This window comes from Caretta caretta, chromosome 1 (genome assembly GCF_965140235.1).
Source record: "Caretta caretta isolate rCarCar2 chromosome 1, rCarCar1.hap1, whole genome shotgun sequence".
NCBI classification, from domain to species: domain Eukaryota; kingdom Metazoa; phylum Chordata; order Testudines; family Cheloniidae; genus Caretta; species Caretta caretta.
In genome coordinates this window covers 226,729,660-226,746,155 of record NC_134206.1, presented here as the reverse complement: position 1 = coordinate 226,746,155, position 16,496 = coordinate 226,729,660, and the positions used below count along the sequence as shown (strand labels likewise).

Here is a 16,496-nt window from a genome sequence, read left to right as displayed (position 1 = left end):
ACTCTGAACTCTAGGGTACAGATGTGGGGACCTGCATGAAAAACCTCCTAAGCTTATCTTTACCAGCTTAGGTCAAAACTTCCCCAAGGTACAAAATATTACACCCGTTATCCTTGGAATGGCCGCTACCACCACCAAACTAATACTGGTTACTGGGGAAGAGCTGTTTGGACGCGTCCTTCCCCCCAAAATACTTCCCAAAACCTTGCACCCCACTTCCTGGACAAGGTTTGGTAAAAAGCCTCACCAATTTGCCTAGGTGACTACAGACCCAGACCCTTGGATCTTAAGAACAATGAACAATCCTCCCAACACTTGCACCCCCCCTTTCCTGGGAAATGTTGGATAAAAAGCCTCACCAATTTGCATAGGTGACCACAGACCCAAACCCTTGGATCTGAGAACAATGAAAAAGCATTCAGTTTTTTACAAGAAGACTTTTAATAAAAAATAGCAGTAAATAGAAATAAAGAAATCCCCCCTGTAAAATCAGGATGGTAGATATCTTACAGGGTAATTAGATTCAAAACATAGAGAACCCCTCTAGGCAAAACCTTAAGTTACAAAAAAGATGCACAGACAGAAATAGTTATTCTATTCAGCACAATTCTTTTCTCAGCCATTTAAAGAAATCATAATCTAACACATGCCTAGCTAGATTACTTACTAAAAGTGCTAAGACTCCATTCCTGTTCTGTCCCTGGCAAAGAGCAGCACACAGACAGACACAGACCCTTTGTTCCTCTCCCTCCTCCCAGCTTTTGAAAGTATCTTGTCTCCTCATTGGTCATTTTGGTCAGGTGCCAGCGAGGTTACCTTTAGCTTCTTAACCCTTTACAGGTGAGAGGAGCTTTCCCCTGGCCAGGAGGGATTTCAAAGGGGTTTACCCTTCCCTTTATATTTATGACACGCCCCCCAAATCTCAGCTAGGGTGAAACACTGGCTGGGATTTCTTCCTGGAGCTCTAGGAAAAACAGAGTTAATAAGACACATGCATCTCTAAATATACTACCAAGTACATAAAGACTAACAATATTTTCCACATCTCAAGGACGATTTTAACCAGTTGATTCTGGGAAACTTTCACGGGAGAGTGCATCAGCCACTTTGTTAGAAGCTCCTGAGATGTGTTGGATGTCGAAATCAAAATCTTGGAGAGCTAAACTCCACCGAAGAAGTTTTTTGTTAGTTTCTTTGACGGTGTGAAGCCACTTTAGTGCAGCATGGTCGGTTTGCAGGTGGAAACGCCGTCCCCAAACATATGGGCGTAGCTTTTCCAGAGCGTAGACAATGGCATAACATTCTTTTTCAGTGACTGACCAGTTGTTTTCCCTCTCAGACAGTTTTTTGCTGAGAAACACTACAGGGTGGAATTCTTGATCAGGTCCTTTCTGCATTAAAACTGCTCCCACACCACGCTCGGATGCATCTGTGGTTACTAGGAATGGTTTGTCAAAGTCTGGGGCCCTTAGTACAGGGTCAGACATAAGTGTCGCTTTAAGCTTGTTAAAGGCCTTCTGACACTTTCCGGTCCACTGAACAGCATTTGGCTGTTTCTTTTTGGTTAGGTCTGTCAGTGGGGCAGCGATTTGGCTGTAGTGCGGTACAAATCGTCTGTAATAACCGGCCAAGCCTAAGAAGGATTGAACCTGTTTCTTTGACTTTGGGACAGGCCACTTTTGGATAGCATCCACTTTGGCCTGTAGGGGGCTGATAGTTCCTTGACCCACCTGGTGTCCAAGGTAAGTCACTCTGTTTAGGCCTATTTGACACTTCTTAGCCTTAACAGTTAGTCCTGCCTCCCTTATGCGCTCAAGGACTTTTTGTAGATGTTCCAGGTGGTCTGCCCAGGAATCCGAAAATATGGCCACATCGTCAAGGTAGGCGACTGCATATTCTCCTAATCCCGCTAGGAGACCATCTACAAGTCTTTGGAAAGTGGCGGGTGCATTTCGCAGCCCGAAAGGGAGTACATTAAATTCATACAGCCCGAGATGTGTGATGAAGGCTGACCTTTCCTTGGCAGATTCATCTAGCGGTACCTGCCAGTACCCCTTGGTTTAGTCCAAGGTAGAGATGAACTGGGCCCGTCCCAGTTTCTCTAATAGTTCATCTGTGCGTGGCATGGGATAGTTGTCTGGGCGAGTTACAGCATTTAGCTTACGGTAGTCCACGCAAAAACGTATTTCCCCATCTGGTTTGGGAACTAGAACCACTGGAGATGCCCATGCACTTTCAGAGGGGCGGATTACACCCATCTGTAACATATCCTGGATCTCCCGTTCTATAGCAGTTTTAGCTTGAGGAGACACCCGGTAAGGTTGGACCCTAATTGGGTGAGCATTACCTGCGTCAATGGAGTGATATGCCCGTTCAGTCAGTCCTGGGGTGGCTGAGAACGTTGGCGCGTAGCTAGTGCACAGCTCCTGGATCTGCTGTCGCTGCATACGCCCAAGGGTCATGGAGAGGTTCACCTCTTCCACACCACCAGCACATTTCCCTTCGTAGTAAACACCTTCAGGCCACTCAGCGTCGTCTCCTCCCTGGGCTGTAAACTGACAAACCTTTAATTCTCTGGAATAAAAGGGCTTTAGAGAATTAATATGGTACACCTTAGGCTTCCGGTTGGAGGTGGGGAATGCTATGAGATAATTAACAGCTCCCAGGCACTCCTGGACCGTGAATGGCCCTTCCCACGATGCTTCCATTTTATGGGCCTGGAGCGCCTTTAAGACCATGACCTGGTCTCCTACTTTGAAGGAACGCTCTCTGGCATGTTTATCATACCAGGCTTTTTGCTCTTTTTGAGCATCCTGTAAGTTTTCTCTAGCAAGGGCTAAAGAGGTTCGGAGGGTGTTTTGTAGGTTGGTAACAAAGTCCAGAATGTTAGTTCCTGGAGAAGGTGTAAATCCCTCCCATTGCTGCTTCACCAACTGCAATGGCCCCTTAACCTCACGGCCATATACAAGTTCAAATGGGGAAAACCCTAAACTGGGATGTGGTACAGCTCTGTAGGCAAAGAGCAACTGCTGCAACACTAGGTCCCAATCATTGGAGTGCTCATTTACAAATTTACGTATCATGGCCCCCAAAGTTCCATTAAACTTCTCCACCATACCATTTGTTTGATGGTGGTAAGGAGTGGCAACCAAGTGATTTACCCCATGAGCTTCCCAAAGGTTTTTCATAGTTCCTGCCAGGAAATTAGTCCCTGCATCTGTGAGGATGTCGGAGGGCCAACCTACCCTGGCAAAAATGTCTGCTAGTGCCTGACACACACTTTTAGCCCTGGTGTTGCTTAGAGCTACTGCTTCCGGCCATCGGGTGGCAAAATCCATGAAAGTCAGTATGTACTGCTTTCCTCTGGGTGTCTTTTTCGGAAAAGGACCCAGAATATCCACAGCTACTCGCTGAAATGGAACTTCAATGATGGGGAGTGGCTGGAGAGGGGCTTTGACCTGGTCTTGGGGTTTTCCCACTCTTTGGCACACCTCACAAGACTGGACATAGGTAGAAACATCCTTGCCCATTCCCTCCCAGTGGAATGATCCCCCCAAACGGTCTTTGGTCCTGTTCACCCCAGCATGGCCACTAGGGTGATCGTGGGCTAAGCTCAAGAGCTTGGCCCGGTATTTAGTTGGAACTACCAACTGTTTCTGAGGATGCCAGTCTTCCTGGTGTCCACCAGAAAGAGTTTCCTTGTATAAAAGTCCTCTTTCTATAACAAACCTGGATCGATTAGAAGAGCTGAGAGGCGGTGGGTTGCTCCGTGCCGCCGTCCAAGCTCTCTGGAGGCTTTCATCTGCTTCCTGTTCGGTCTGGAACTGTTCCCTTGATGCTGGAGACATCAGTTCCTCATGGGATTGTGGACCTAGGCTTGGTCCCTCTGGAAGCGATATAGGGGATGGAGCTGTTTCTGTTGACTGTGAACCGCTCTCCGCTGGTGCACTATGTTGGGATTCAGGCTCCGGCTGAGCCTCTTGGGTCGGGTTATCGGCTGCTGCCAGTTCAGGTTCGGTGGGGCCCTCTGGTGTTGAGGTTGCAAGTACTGGATTCAGTGCTGACACGGGGTCTGGTGTTGGTTGTTCGGCTGGTTCCGGTTCTGGGACTGGTTCCGTCTGGGTCTCTGGGACTGGATCCACTACTGCTGTTGCAGACATTGGCCTGGGGTCCAGGTCCATCACCTCTGACTGGGTCCTGATAGAAGTTTCCGGAACAGAGCTAGGCCTCACGGCTTGTTTAGCCTGGCTGCGGGTGACCATTCCCACCCTCTTGGCCTGCTTCACATGATTGGCCAAGTCTTCCCCCAACAGCATGGGGATGGGATAATCATCATAGACTGCAAAAGTCCACATTCCTGACCAGCCCTTGTACTGGACAGGCAACTTGGCTGTAGGCAAATTGAAAGAGTTGGACTTGAAGGGTTGAATCGTCACTTGGATCTCTGGGTTGATTAAATTGGGGTCCACTAAGGAAGCATGGATAGCTGACACTTGTGCTCCGGTGTCCCTCCACGCGGTGACCTTCTTCCCTTCCACACTCACAGTTTCCCTCCGCTCCAAGGGTATCTGGGAGGTATCTGGGCCTGTGGACCTCTGGTGTGATTCCGGTGCAATGAACTGTAATCTGTTGGGGTTCTTGGGGCAGTTGGCCTTTACATGCCCCAGCTCGTTACACTTAAAACATCGTCCAGCTGACAGGTCACTGGGGCGAGGAGGGTTGCTGGAGAACGGGGTGGTGGGACGATAAGGGGTCTGGAGGGTTCTTTGGGAGGTAGGTGGAGCTTTGGGCGGCCCCCGGTAATAGGGTGTGGTCTGGGGTGGTCCCTTCTGGTCTCCGCTCCAACTGCGACCAGTTTTCTTCTTCTCTGCCACCTCCACCCATCTGGCTCCAATCTCTCCTGCCTCAATTACAGTTTTGGGTTTCCCATCTAGGATGTATCTTTCTATTTCCTCAGGAACACCCTCTAAGAATTGTTCCATTTGCATTAGGAAGGGCAAATTTACTGGAGATTCAACACTTGCTCCTGATATCCAGGCATCCCAATGTTTTACAATGTGGTAGGCATGTCGGGTAAATGACATGTCTGGTTTCCACCTTAGGGCTCTGAACCTCCGACGAGACTGCTCGGGTGTTATCCCCATTCTGACTCTCGCCTTGGATTTAAACAGTTCATACTTGTTCATGTGTTCTTTAGGCATTTCAGCTGCCACCTCAGCTAAGGGTCCACTGAGCTGCGGCCTCAGCTCTACCATGTATTGGTCAGTAGAGATGTTGTACCCAAGGCAGGCCCTTTCGAAGTTTTCTAAGAAGGCCTCAGTATCATCACCTGCCTTGTAGGTGGGGAACTTTCTGGGATGGGAAGTGGTACCTGGAGAAGGATTGCTAGGGTTTGTTGGTATAGTCTGCTGGGCCTTTATCCTCTCCATCTCCTCCACATGCTTCCTCTCTTTTTCCCTCTCCTCCTCCACATGCTTCCTTGCCTCCATTTCCCTCTTGTGGGCAGCCTCTTGGTGTTGTTCTGCCTCCCTTTCTTGTTCCTTCTTCAGCTGCATGAGTTCTATCTGTCTTTCATGTTCCCTTTGTCTTTCCTCAGCCTGAAATTTGGCTAATTCCAGCTGTAGTCGAGCTGAGGATTTGGTCATTCTAACCTCTCTGTTTTTAACTAACTTTACACCCGAGGTTTAGAAATAAACAAACAAAACGTGGCTGTAAAATTTTGCTGTGCTGGAATAGAATACCTATTCTCTGATAGTGACTGTCAGCCTACAGAAAAAGACAATTCCCTTGTCTCTGCTCTGGGCCCAAATTAAAGCAAAAAACCTCCAACTACTTGGAAACCTGCTTACCCAGCCCAAAGAAAAAGCAAATGGGTAGAACACACACCCCCTATTTACTTTTAGGAAGAAAAGAAAAAAAAAACCTCTGGGTTGGAAGATTTCCCTGCAGGAGTTAAGTACCCTGCCTCCAGGCAAAGAAAACCTGCAATTCACAAGATAATCCCCTTTTGTCTCTGCTTGGCCACAAAGCAGAGAGAAACCAAGCTGCTTTCAGTTTCAAAGCTGCTTTCTGGACTTTCTTTCCAAAGAAAAAAAAATTCCTTTTTAAAATCTGTATTTCTAGTTCAAAAAATCTCAACTGGATCTCAAATGATTTCAGGTTAATCCCACCACTGTGCCACCATGTCAAGGTTCCTCCCCCACTCTGAACTCTAGGGTACAGATGTGGGGACCTGCATGAAAAACCTCCTAAGCTTATCTTTACCAGCTTAGGTCAAAACTTCCCCAAGGTACAAAATATTACACCCGTTATCCTTGGAATGGCCGCTACCACCACCAAACTAATACTGGTTACTGGGGAAGAGCTGTTTGGACGCGTCCTTCCCCCCAAAATACTTCCCAAAACCTTGCACCCCACTTCCTGGACAAGGTTTGGTAAAAAGCCTCACCAATTTGCCTAGGTGACTACAGACCCAGACCCTTGGATCTTAAGAACAATGAACAATCCTCCCAACACTTGCACCCCCCCTTTCCTGGGAAATGTTGGATAAAAAGCCTCACCAATTTGCATAGGTGACCACAGACCCAAACCCTTGGATCTGAGAACAATGAAAAAGCATTCAGTTTTTTACAAGAAGACTTTTAATAAAAAATAGCAGTAAATAGAAATAAAGAAATCCCCCCTGTAAAATCAGGATGGTAGATATCTTACAGGGTAATTAGATTCAAAACATAGAGAACCCCTCTAGGCAAAACCTTAAGTTACAAAAAAGATGCACAGACAGAAATAGTTATTCTATTCAGCACAATTCTTTTCTCAGCCATTTAAAGAAATCATAATCTAACACATGCCTAGCTAGATTACTTACTAAAAGTGCTAAGACTCCATTCCTGTTCTGTCCCTGGCAAAGAGCAGCACACAGACAGACACAGACCCTTTGTTCCTCTCCCTCCTCCCAGCTTTTGAAAGTATCTTGTCTCCTCATTGGTCATTTTGGTCAGGTGCCAGCGAGGTTACCTTTAGCTTCTTAACCCTTTACAGGTGAGAGGAGCTTTCCCCTGGCCAGGAGGGATTTCAAAGGGGTTTACCCTTCCCTTTATATTTATGACAATTTGCTACCCGTGAATTGGGGCCTTGCTGAGTTTTTTCGTATGTCTTGTCTCTCCAAATTCGTTACCTTCTGAGATGCTTGATTGTGGTTTCGGTTCCAAAGTCTTCATGCTGCTTTTAGGGCCCTGCAACCTTTATGCTGGCTCTGGCTTAAAGTATTGCTATATCCTCAATCACCACTTTGTTTAAAAAAAGTGAGCTTCAGAGTCAGTTATAGCCCCAAGTGGGGAAGGGAATATAAAGGGGAAGGGAAGAAAAAGGTGCCATGCTGCTGCTGTCATGTATTAATGAACCGTGGAGACAGCTTCTCAAACAGTAGAAGGTATGGGTCCCATGCTGTAAACAGCTGAGCTGCTGAAAATCTGTCGCAGAGACAGAAGCAAAGGTCCCTAGGGAGCCAGTTAGGAATATAGGGGAGAGAAGGGAAGGATCAAACACCTCACTCCCCTGCCCACACTAAAATCTCAGCTTAATGAGGGAAGGGGCAAGACCAGAACTGTGGTGCCTTGTCTCTCCCAAGAGCAGCGCAGAGAATAGTCAGGCCCTCCTCCACAAGTATAAATGGCCAGAAGGTTTGAGATGGGGGCTCTTTCACCCTTTGAGAGGTACATCAGTAGTTGTGGAAGAGGCATTTCCGATTTCACTGCCAGTGAAAGTTATGCATCCAGGCTCTAATAATCTTGACTTTCCCTGCTGCCTGAAGGGCCTCTCTGTCATTTTGGAGGCCTTTTGAAGCACCATAGGAAAAAGAGAGGAAGCAGAGGATTCATCTTCCCAAACCTTGCTCCCATGCCCCTTCCCCCCCTTTTCACTCCAGCTCCCAACAAAGTTTGTGGCTAGCAACACTGGGTACCTGCTTCTCCCCATAGGTACTATCTAACCAGTGGTTTTCAAACTGCGGGTCGTGATCCAGTACTGGGTCGTGGAATGGAAGGCACTGGGTCGTGGCGGCTCTGGTCAACACCACTGACTGGACCGTTAAAAGTCCTGTTGGCGCTGCTGCCTGGTTAAGGCAGGCTAGTCTCTATCTGTTCTGACACTGCTCTGTGCCCCAGAAGCAGCCAGCAGCAGGTCCAGCTCCTAGGCAGAGGGGCCACAGGGCTCCGCACGCTGCCCCTGCCCTGAGCTGGGAGCGGGAGGGGGCAGTACTTGCGGGCAAGAGCTGCGCGGAGCCGCTTGCACACCTTCACCCAGGAACCAGACCTGCTACTGGCCACTTCCAGGGCGCAGTGTGGTCTGCGGTGCCAGAACAGGCAGAAAGCCTGCCTTAGCACCTCCGCTGTGCCACTGACTGGGAGCTGCTCCCCAATTCCCTGCCCCAGCCCTTAGCCCCCTCCTGCACCCCAAACCCCTCATCCCTGGCCCCACCCCAGAGCCTGCACCCCCAGCCCAGAATTTTATTTTGCCACATATCCATTTTGAAAGTGGTATATTTGAAGTGATGGGACTAGCATACTACTGAGGTTTAAAGAGAAAAAGGTATTATGCAATTTCCCTTGTCTTTTTTCTACCACTACCATTCCGTTCTCTCCATCCCCATTAAGAGGATTCCTCAAACATAATTTTAGTAGAGTAAAAGACTTACATGCTTCTCAAAATTTCCTGTAATTTTATAGATAGATGAAACACTTGCCAGAAATCTACTCTTCTGGTTCTTAGAGCTCAGCTAACATGACATCTGGAAAATCAGCGTGTTCAGTAAACAGTCTCACTTTTTGTTTTTTATATAGGCCTGGCAGGATGCTGGACTTGTCCTATCCACCACTAGTAATGAGGCCTGCAAAATGTTTGACGCCTCGCTGACTCAGGTATGAGCTGATTTTTTCTCGGGGCCCCCAGTTGGCCGGGGTCCTTGGGCATGGGCCCAGTTGGCCCAGTGGCTAATCCGCCACTGGATATGGCTGGGTTTTGATAAAATGTGATTTGAAGGGACTTGCAAGTATGAAACTAGTGTTTGTTGCAGCTAATTTTTAAATTGCTTATCCTCTTTATAAATCAAAAGGAGAGTCTGGTTAAAAAAAAATCCCATTTTAAAGAAACAGATTCCCTTATGTATTACTGATGACATCTTAGGCCCTGTCTTCCCTACAAACTTTGGTTGATGCAAGTTATGTTGCCAGAAAGCCACCACAGTTAGCATATCGCTCATGTGCATGCATATTTGGCTACTTGTGTTGGTACTGCGAATACTCACCCTGTGTTGATGCACAGTGTGGTATGGCAACCCAATGTGCAACTAGCTACCGTCCAGCACACTACACTGTCTTTTGGGAAATTTTCGCAATGCATTGTGGGGTAGAAACAAGTCATGCATGGGGTGACTGGGAACAAGGGGTCAAGTTCCCATCATGCACATTTCTCCATCCCATAATGCCATCCATATCCCATCATTTTCATGCCTTTTTTAAAATCTCAGAAACCCGCATGGTACTTTCCGGTATCTGCTGTCTCCGACAGAAGCATGGAGACCCCAGAGCTCTGCACTATTGTTATGAACACTGCAACCACAGGACAAACAGTCCTCCAGCATTTGCAGAGCCGAGGGAAGAACCGTAACAGGAAGGGATATGACAGTTTCTTTGAGGACAGATTGCTGAGATATATAGTGAAAAACAATTCAAGGTTTTTGGTGGCATTCATGGAGCATCTGCCGATAATGATACAGTGCCACTTCTGGACCTAAGAAATGAGCACTGATTGGTAGGATCACATCATAATGCAGGTTTGGGATGACAAATAGTGGCTGCAGAACTTTTGGATGTAAAAGGCCTCATCCCTGCATTTGTGTGCTGAGCTTGCCCCAGCCCTCCAGTGCAGGGTCACCAGAGTGAGAACTGTGCTGACAGTGGGTCAGGAAGTGCACTGTGGAAGCTTGCAATGCTGGATTGCTACCAGTCAGTGGGCAAAATCCACAGTGGGTGCTGTTGTCATACAAGTGTGCAGGGCCGTTAATCATCTTCTGTTACTCAGGATTGTGACTCTTGGCAATGTGCAGGACATAGTTGATGGATTTTCAGTAGTGGGGTTCCTGAACTGTGCTGCGGCGATAGCATGCACATCTCTATTTTGGCACCAACCCACCTTGCCACAGACTACATCAATAGAAAGGGCTACTTTTCTATGGTTGTAAAATCGGTGGATCACTGGGGACGCTGTGCTGAGATCAGTGTGGGCTGGTCCGGGAAGGTATGTGATGCTGGCATCTTTAAGAACATAGGACTGTTTAGAAAGGTGAAGCAGGGACTTTCTTTCCCGACTGGCGGATTACTGTCGACGATGTTGAAATGCCAGTAGAGATATTGAGGGACCCAGCCCTACTCTTTGCTCCCCTGGCTCATGAAGCAACACTTAACACCTTGACAGCACCAAGGAAAGATTCAACTACCAGTTCAGCAGGTGCAGAATGACAGTTCAAGATGCTTTTGGTAGATATAAGGGACAATGGTGGGGTTATTCAGAAGTTTAGATTTCAGTGAGAAAAATATCCCAAAGATTATACCTGCCTATTGAGGCTGAATAATATGTGCGAGGCAAAGGGGGAAATGTTGTAGCCAGGGTGGAGGTGTAGTGGCTGTCTGCTGGTTTGAACAACCAGAAACAAGGAACAGCTCAGTGCAGAGCTATGCAGCTGAGGAAGGCCTTGAAAGAGCTCTTTACTAGTCAGCCACAGTAATGTGGTGTGGTGGACTATGCTTTACCTGACCCTGAAGTTTTGGGGGGCTATTAGGGATTGTGTAGTGTTTGGTGTACGTTTCTGCATATCACAGTCTTTCAATGCACCTGTGAATTATGCAGTGCTTGCTGTACATTTATAATTATTTACATTGTGTTTTTTACTGATCCTGTGAGTTCAGTGGGTTCTATACAATTACAAGCAGTGAGTGCTCTGAGTAGTGCTAGGCATTCTGCAGTATATGTTCTGAAATAATAAAGATGAATTTATTCCAAAAAAATAGAAATTTATTGCATACCAAAAACAGTGAAAAATAATGTGCAATTAAAAAACAAATATAATACAAACTTCTAAAATAAATTAATGGAACAGAACTTTAAAACTAGAAAGGTAGAAAACATTTCTGTCCATTTCAATCCTTTTTGGCTACATTTCCTCTCCCCCCCCCCCCCCCCCATTGCTAACCCTACATAGGAATGAAAAGCAAAAGTGATACAAACAGAAGTAGAGCTGATACCTCTTCTCATACAAGTAAAACAGTGAAAAGTTGACATCTGTGTCCTGCTAACTGGGGTTGGGCCGGGTGCTATCATCACATTTTAACATGTAAGGAAAAATGCATGCACACACTTGAGTTCTTATCCATACTCAGCTGGTAGGACTGGCTTGACTATGGTGGAGTTTCAAAAAGATCCTAGCTCATGGCATAATTGGACCCCCTACTCCTGCTCCTCCTCTTTCCTGTTCATGGCAGGGGCCTGTGTCTCAGACTCCTCAGAAGTATCCACAGTGGTCTACTGGGTGCTGGTGGCCACCAAGTATGGCATGCAGCTCATTGAAAAAGTGCCAGGTCTGCGGCTCGGCACCAGATAGATTGTTGGCTTCCTTGGTCTTGTCATACACCTGCCACAGTTCCTTCACTTTCACATGGCAGTGCTGCTGATCCTTGTCAGACCTCTTCACTTTCCTCCCCTGTGCAATCTCTTCGTAGATGTCCATGTTTCTACAACAGGTCCATAGTTGTGTCTGCACAGCCTCCTCTTCCCTCAGGCCCAAGAGATCCAACACATCCTCCCTACTCTAGGCAGTAGCACATCTAGCGTGTGGCACCAGCATGGTCATTTGGGCAGTTGCATGCAACAAGGGAGAGGTGCTAGATGTACTCACCAGCTGGTCAATCAGGAAAAGGCATTTCAAAAATACATGGAGGTTTTAAAGGGTGGCTTCCAGTCTCCATGACTCCTGAGCAGTGGTGTTCACAATTGTGACCAGAGCTGTCATTGTTGGACATTATGAGACAGCTGCTGAGGACTGTTAAGGTTGATATAAGTCACACAGTGTCCACATTTGCACTGCATCAGCCTCAGAAGGTTGATCATGGCACAATACCTTTCAGGAGGTGGTGTTACTATGTTGCTGTAACAGGGATAGGCACCCCTGCCTATGTTGGCCGGAGACAAATTTGAGTATAGACACATGCACAAATAGGTCGACACAAGGTAGCTTACAACCTAACTTTGTAGTGTAGACCAGGCCAGAGATGATTACTTCTGAAAAAATTTAAAGTCTCGCTGTTTACCATTGATCTTGTTTACTTTTGAATTTCACTCAGCTGGGACCATGGGGGAAAAAACCTTAGTTTCATTTGGTTTCTAGTCAGTTTCACACTCTATTTTACAGTATGTTACATGGACCAATGATAAGAGTCTAGGGGGCATTGAAGGATCTCTCTCCAAGTTACATGCAGCAGATCCAACTTTTAGTAAGTATAACTTTTTAATTGCTGGATATACAGTACAGTAGTTGTATATGGTTAACTTATTTCATACACACAAGCTGAAGGGCTGGGTTAGTATAACATTGATTGTTTTCATTTAGAACTCTTTTAGACAGCCTTTTTTTCTTCCCTTGCGTATGATCATTTTTAAAAAGCAAATATGAGAAATAGTAAATAGGCTGGAAAAACTGATATCCTATGAACTAAGAAATGTCACAACTAAAAAGAAAAATTCGTAGCTGTCCCAGTAACTTGGTGGTACAGGTTGAAATGAAGGAGAATTTGGTATTAGAGCTCAGCCTTATTGTGGAAGGAATATGGTTAGGCCTTTAAAGGGACTGGAAGAGACAAACCTTGCTATGCATGCTTTTCCTTGTGGCATATGAGCATGATATGATTAATGAAAGGAAGTTTCCACTTGCCAGGGAAAAAGCATATGGAGGGGAAAGTGGTGAATCTCAAATCGAAGGCATTGATATAAGGATATCTTCTGATGCTAGACTAGAACATGAGGGTTGAGACTTGCAGGCATTTATTTTATTTTAGCTAATTAAACAGAATAAATTCAACTTTTACAGTACACTTCATTTAAAGCTATCACCATTTGTTTTACACCTTCCTGCACAGTATCAAGATGTTTTTGGCATCTGTGTGCATATACAAGACAAATATGGCTTCACTCTGTTGGGCAGTGTGTGTGAACATTACATCTGCGCAGAAATAACAAGGCAGGGAATGTACCAGGAGTTAATAAACCACTGGGGGAGAGGTAGATAGATGCACCAAGTACCTGCCAGTTGCAAAATAGCAACTTTAATTCTGCAGGTGTTTGGCTTTGCCAAATTTTAAAGACTTGTCTCCGGAAAGGAATGCTGGGGACAAAATTCCTGTATCGAGACAGCCTTACCCTGGGGAGAGGTAGTTGGACCTATGCAGCCCCAAAGGAATGTGCTTCTCTGTGGGTATGTCTACGCTGCAGTGGGGAGCGTGCTTCCCAGTTTGAGTGAACAGCCATGTACTAGCTCTGCTCGACTTACCATGCTAAAAATAGCAGTGTAGTTGGGTGTAGCATGAGTGGCGGCTCAGGCTAGCTGCCCAGGTATGTACCCCCAGGGTCCAGATGGGTTTGTATTCAGATAGCTAGTCCGAGCTGCCGTCTGTGCTACCCCCAGCTACACTGCTATTTTTAGGGCGCCAGCTCAAGCAGAGCTAACGTGTATCTGTCTACCTGAGCTGGGAAGCACTCTTCCAGCTGCAATGTAAATGCACCATGTGTGTTATATATCACAGTCAATGAAAGGAACTTTATGGCCCACAAGTCCTGAGCCACCTTATGCCCCATCTTCTTGCTCCACCTCTCTTAATCCTTTTGCACATCTGCTTTTCCTCTTTTCATTGTCCATGAAATTACGTTCCTATTGTTGCTCTTTTTAGAAATAAAGTCACTCTTAGAAGTGCCTTGCACATAGGCAGTGTGTTCTCCACCTCTGTTATTCCCGTGTTGGGCACACTGTAAATTCTTTTCTGTTGCTGCCTTTGGCCTGTCCTAAAATAGTTTCTGTGATCTTTATTCCATCCTGTTGTACATGGTTCATTATAGCGCGAAATTAGGATCACAGGCTCTGCTAAAGAGAGGACAGAGGCAGCATTGGTTAACTGCTCCTAATAACAAGGTGGTTGTTTGGGAGGGTTGAGGGATGTTAAAGAAGAATTTGAAAATAAAAGATTTGCTTAAAAGGAAAATTCTAGTTTCCTGCTAGTAACTTCGGCCTGGTCTATGCTAGGAAATTAGATCGGTATAACTACATCACTCAGGGGTGTGAAAAATCCACACTGCAAGCAACGCAGTTAAACCTGCCTAACCCCCGGTATAGGTGGCTCTAGAGCGACTGGAAAATTCTCTCACCAACCTAGCTACCACCTCTTGCAGAGGTGGATTACCTATGCTGTTGGGAAAACCTCTCCGATCGGTGTAGGTAGTGTCTTCACTGAAGTGCTATAAGCCCTTAATATATGGTTGTTCCTTAGCTGCCTGGGCTTTCTGTGGGATCCTAATCAGTCTCTAGCACTACTGCCATCTACTTCCTGTGGCTCTCATTTAAACTTCTCAATAGTTTAGCCTAGAGCTTCTGCACCTGTAAATTACCTGTAGTGTCTAAATTTTTCCATGCTGCTTTCTTCAGCGATGGGACACGTGATTGCCAATGGCTTGGTTCTGATTGGCACCGGGAGTTCAGTGCGGTTAGACAAAGAGCTGGACAGTGCGATGAAAAAGATGATGGCACTTTCAGAGTCGCAACCACTGACTGAGAGGGAGAAGCTACATGTGTCTGCACTAGACATGTTTGCCATTGGGTAAGCGGTTGGTTTTTAGGGGAGGGGTAGAGAGGGTTTGGTTTTATCATTCAGACTACATACAGCGTGGTTGCATGTTGCCCTTTCTGTTCACATTTTTACTGTTATGTTAGCATCTTTCTTTCCACTTAAATGATTGATTAAATGCTTAATCTAGACTGGAAAGCAGTGCCGCTCAGTAGTACAGCTGGCAAGAGATATTGCCTGCTTTTATCTTGGAGATTCACCATAGGTTAATGTCACAGTGGCACATAGAAACTGGTTCTTAAGTTTAGCTCTCCCAAATTATATGCATCTAATTAGCTAACAATCCTATAATGACAAATATTGGTATCATGCCAGTATGTTACATATAATTAGTTTAAAGTCTTCTGTATTTTAAAACCTACCAATAATTCCACTACTGGAATAACGATTTAAAACGAAAACCACTCAAGAGGCTAAATCTTTGGCTATTCTAAACATTGAGCCTAACTTCCCAAAGACTTGGACTGTAGAAGCAAAAATACGAGCAGTCTTGTTTTATTTTTCCACTTATAGACTCTGTTACCTCTAAAAAGGTGAGACGATATACAAGGTGTTGTAAGCCCTCCAAGAAAATGAGGACTTTGGGGAATTGAATGTTTACAGGAATATATTGAGCTTGTGTATTCTCTAGACAATATCAAACACTATTAACTGTTGTTATTTATTATCCACATGGGAGATATTAGCAGTAAAAGTATTTGATAACAAAGATAAGAAATGAGATCACTAAAGCTCTGACCCATGGTGTTTGATTTGCATGGCTGGACCCCAATACCTGTGTGGAGCCACATTGATTTTAGTGAGGCTCTCTGCAGAGGTAATGGTCTTCCCACATGGATCAACATGTTGAATCAGGGCCTAAAAGGCACTCCCGCCCCTCTCCCCGTTGCAGTGTGTTACTAGTAACAAACAAAGAATACCATACACAGGTTGTCTAGAAAGTGTTCAGCTGTCTTCATGGTGCAATCATGTATACTAAGAATTAAGAAATATTCTTGCAAGCTAGGGAATTGTCAGTAGATTTCCCACTTGCCACAGTAGTATAAATTTAGAAATAAAATTAGATTCAGGCAGTTTGGTCATGCTGGCCCTGTCAATGATTAATATGTGCTTTTCTCTCTAGGCGTCTTCCTAAAGCTTGTGACATATGGGATAAGATTCTGCAGGACCATCCAACTGACATGTTAGCTCTAAAATTTGCCCATGACACTTATTTTTATCTGGGATATCAAACACAGATGCGAGACTCTGTTGCCCGCGTATATCCTCACTGGACACCTGATATTCCCCTGAGTAGGTATGCAAGAGTTGATCTTCAGATGATGTCTATGGATCTCTACTTCTGGTGTGCAAGTGCTTTGTATGCATAAATTCAGATGTCTCTGGTCAGCAATGTCTATAGGGGCAGCACACAAACCCTGATTCTCCCTGTAGTCTCTGTTTGAGGACAGATAAGGGAGTTCTAAATAACCACCCTGGCTTTAAAAATATGTACCACCCTGGCTTTAAAAATATGTACGTTAAGAATTAACATCTCTTCTTGCTTTCCTACTG

General features: G+C 45.6%; 1 protein-coding gene across 1 annotated transcript in view; it reads left to right on the top strand.

The window, feature by feature from the left end:
* TTC38 (tetratricopeptide repeat domain 38) overlaps positions 1-16,496 on the top strand; it is a 50,192-nt gene that overhangs the window by 1,497 nt on the left and 32,199 nt on the right. The window contains exons 2-5 of the mRNA XM_048824557.2: positions 8,841-8,918; positions 12,464-12,545; positions 14,744-14,915; positions 16,066-16,239. Coding sequence (XP_048680514.1) covers positions 8,841-8,918; positions 12,464-12,545; positions 14,744-14,915; positions 16,066-16,239 — 506 coding nt within the window. The remainder of the gene's footprint in view (positions 1-8,840; positions 8,919-12,463; positions 12,546-14,743; positions 14,916-16,065; positions 16,240-16,496) is intronic.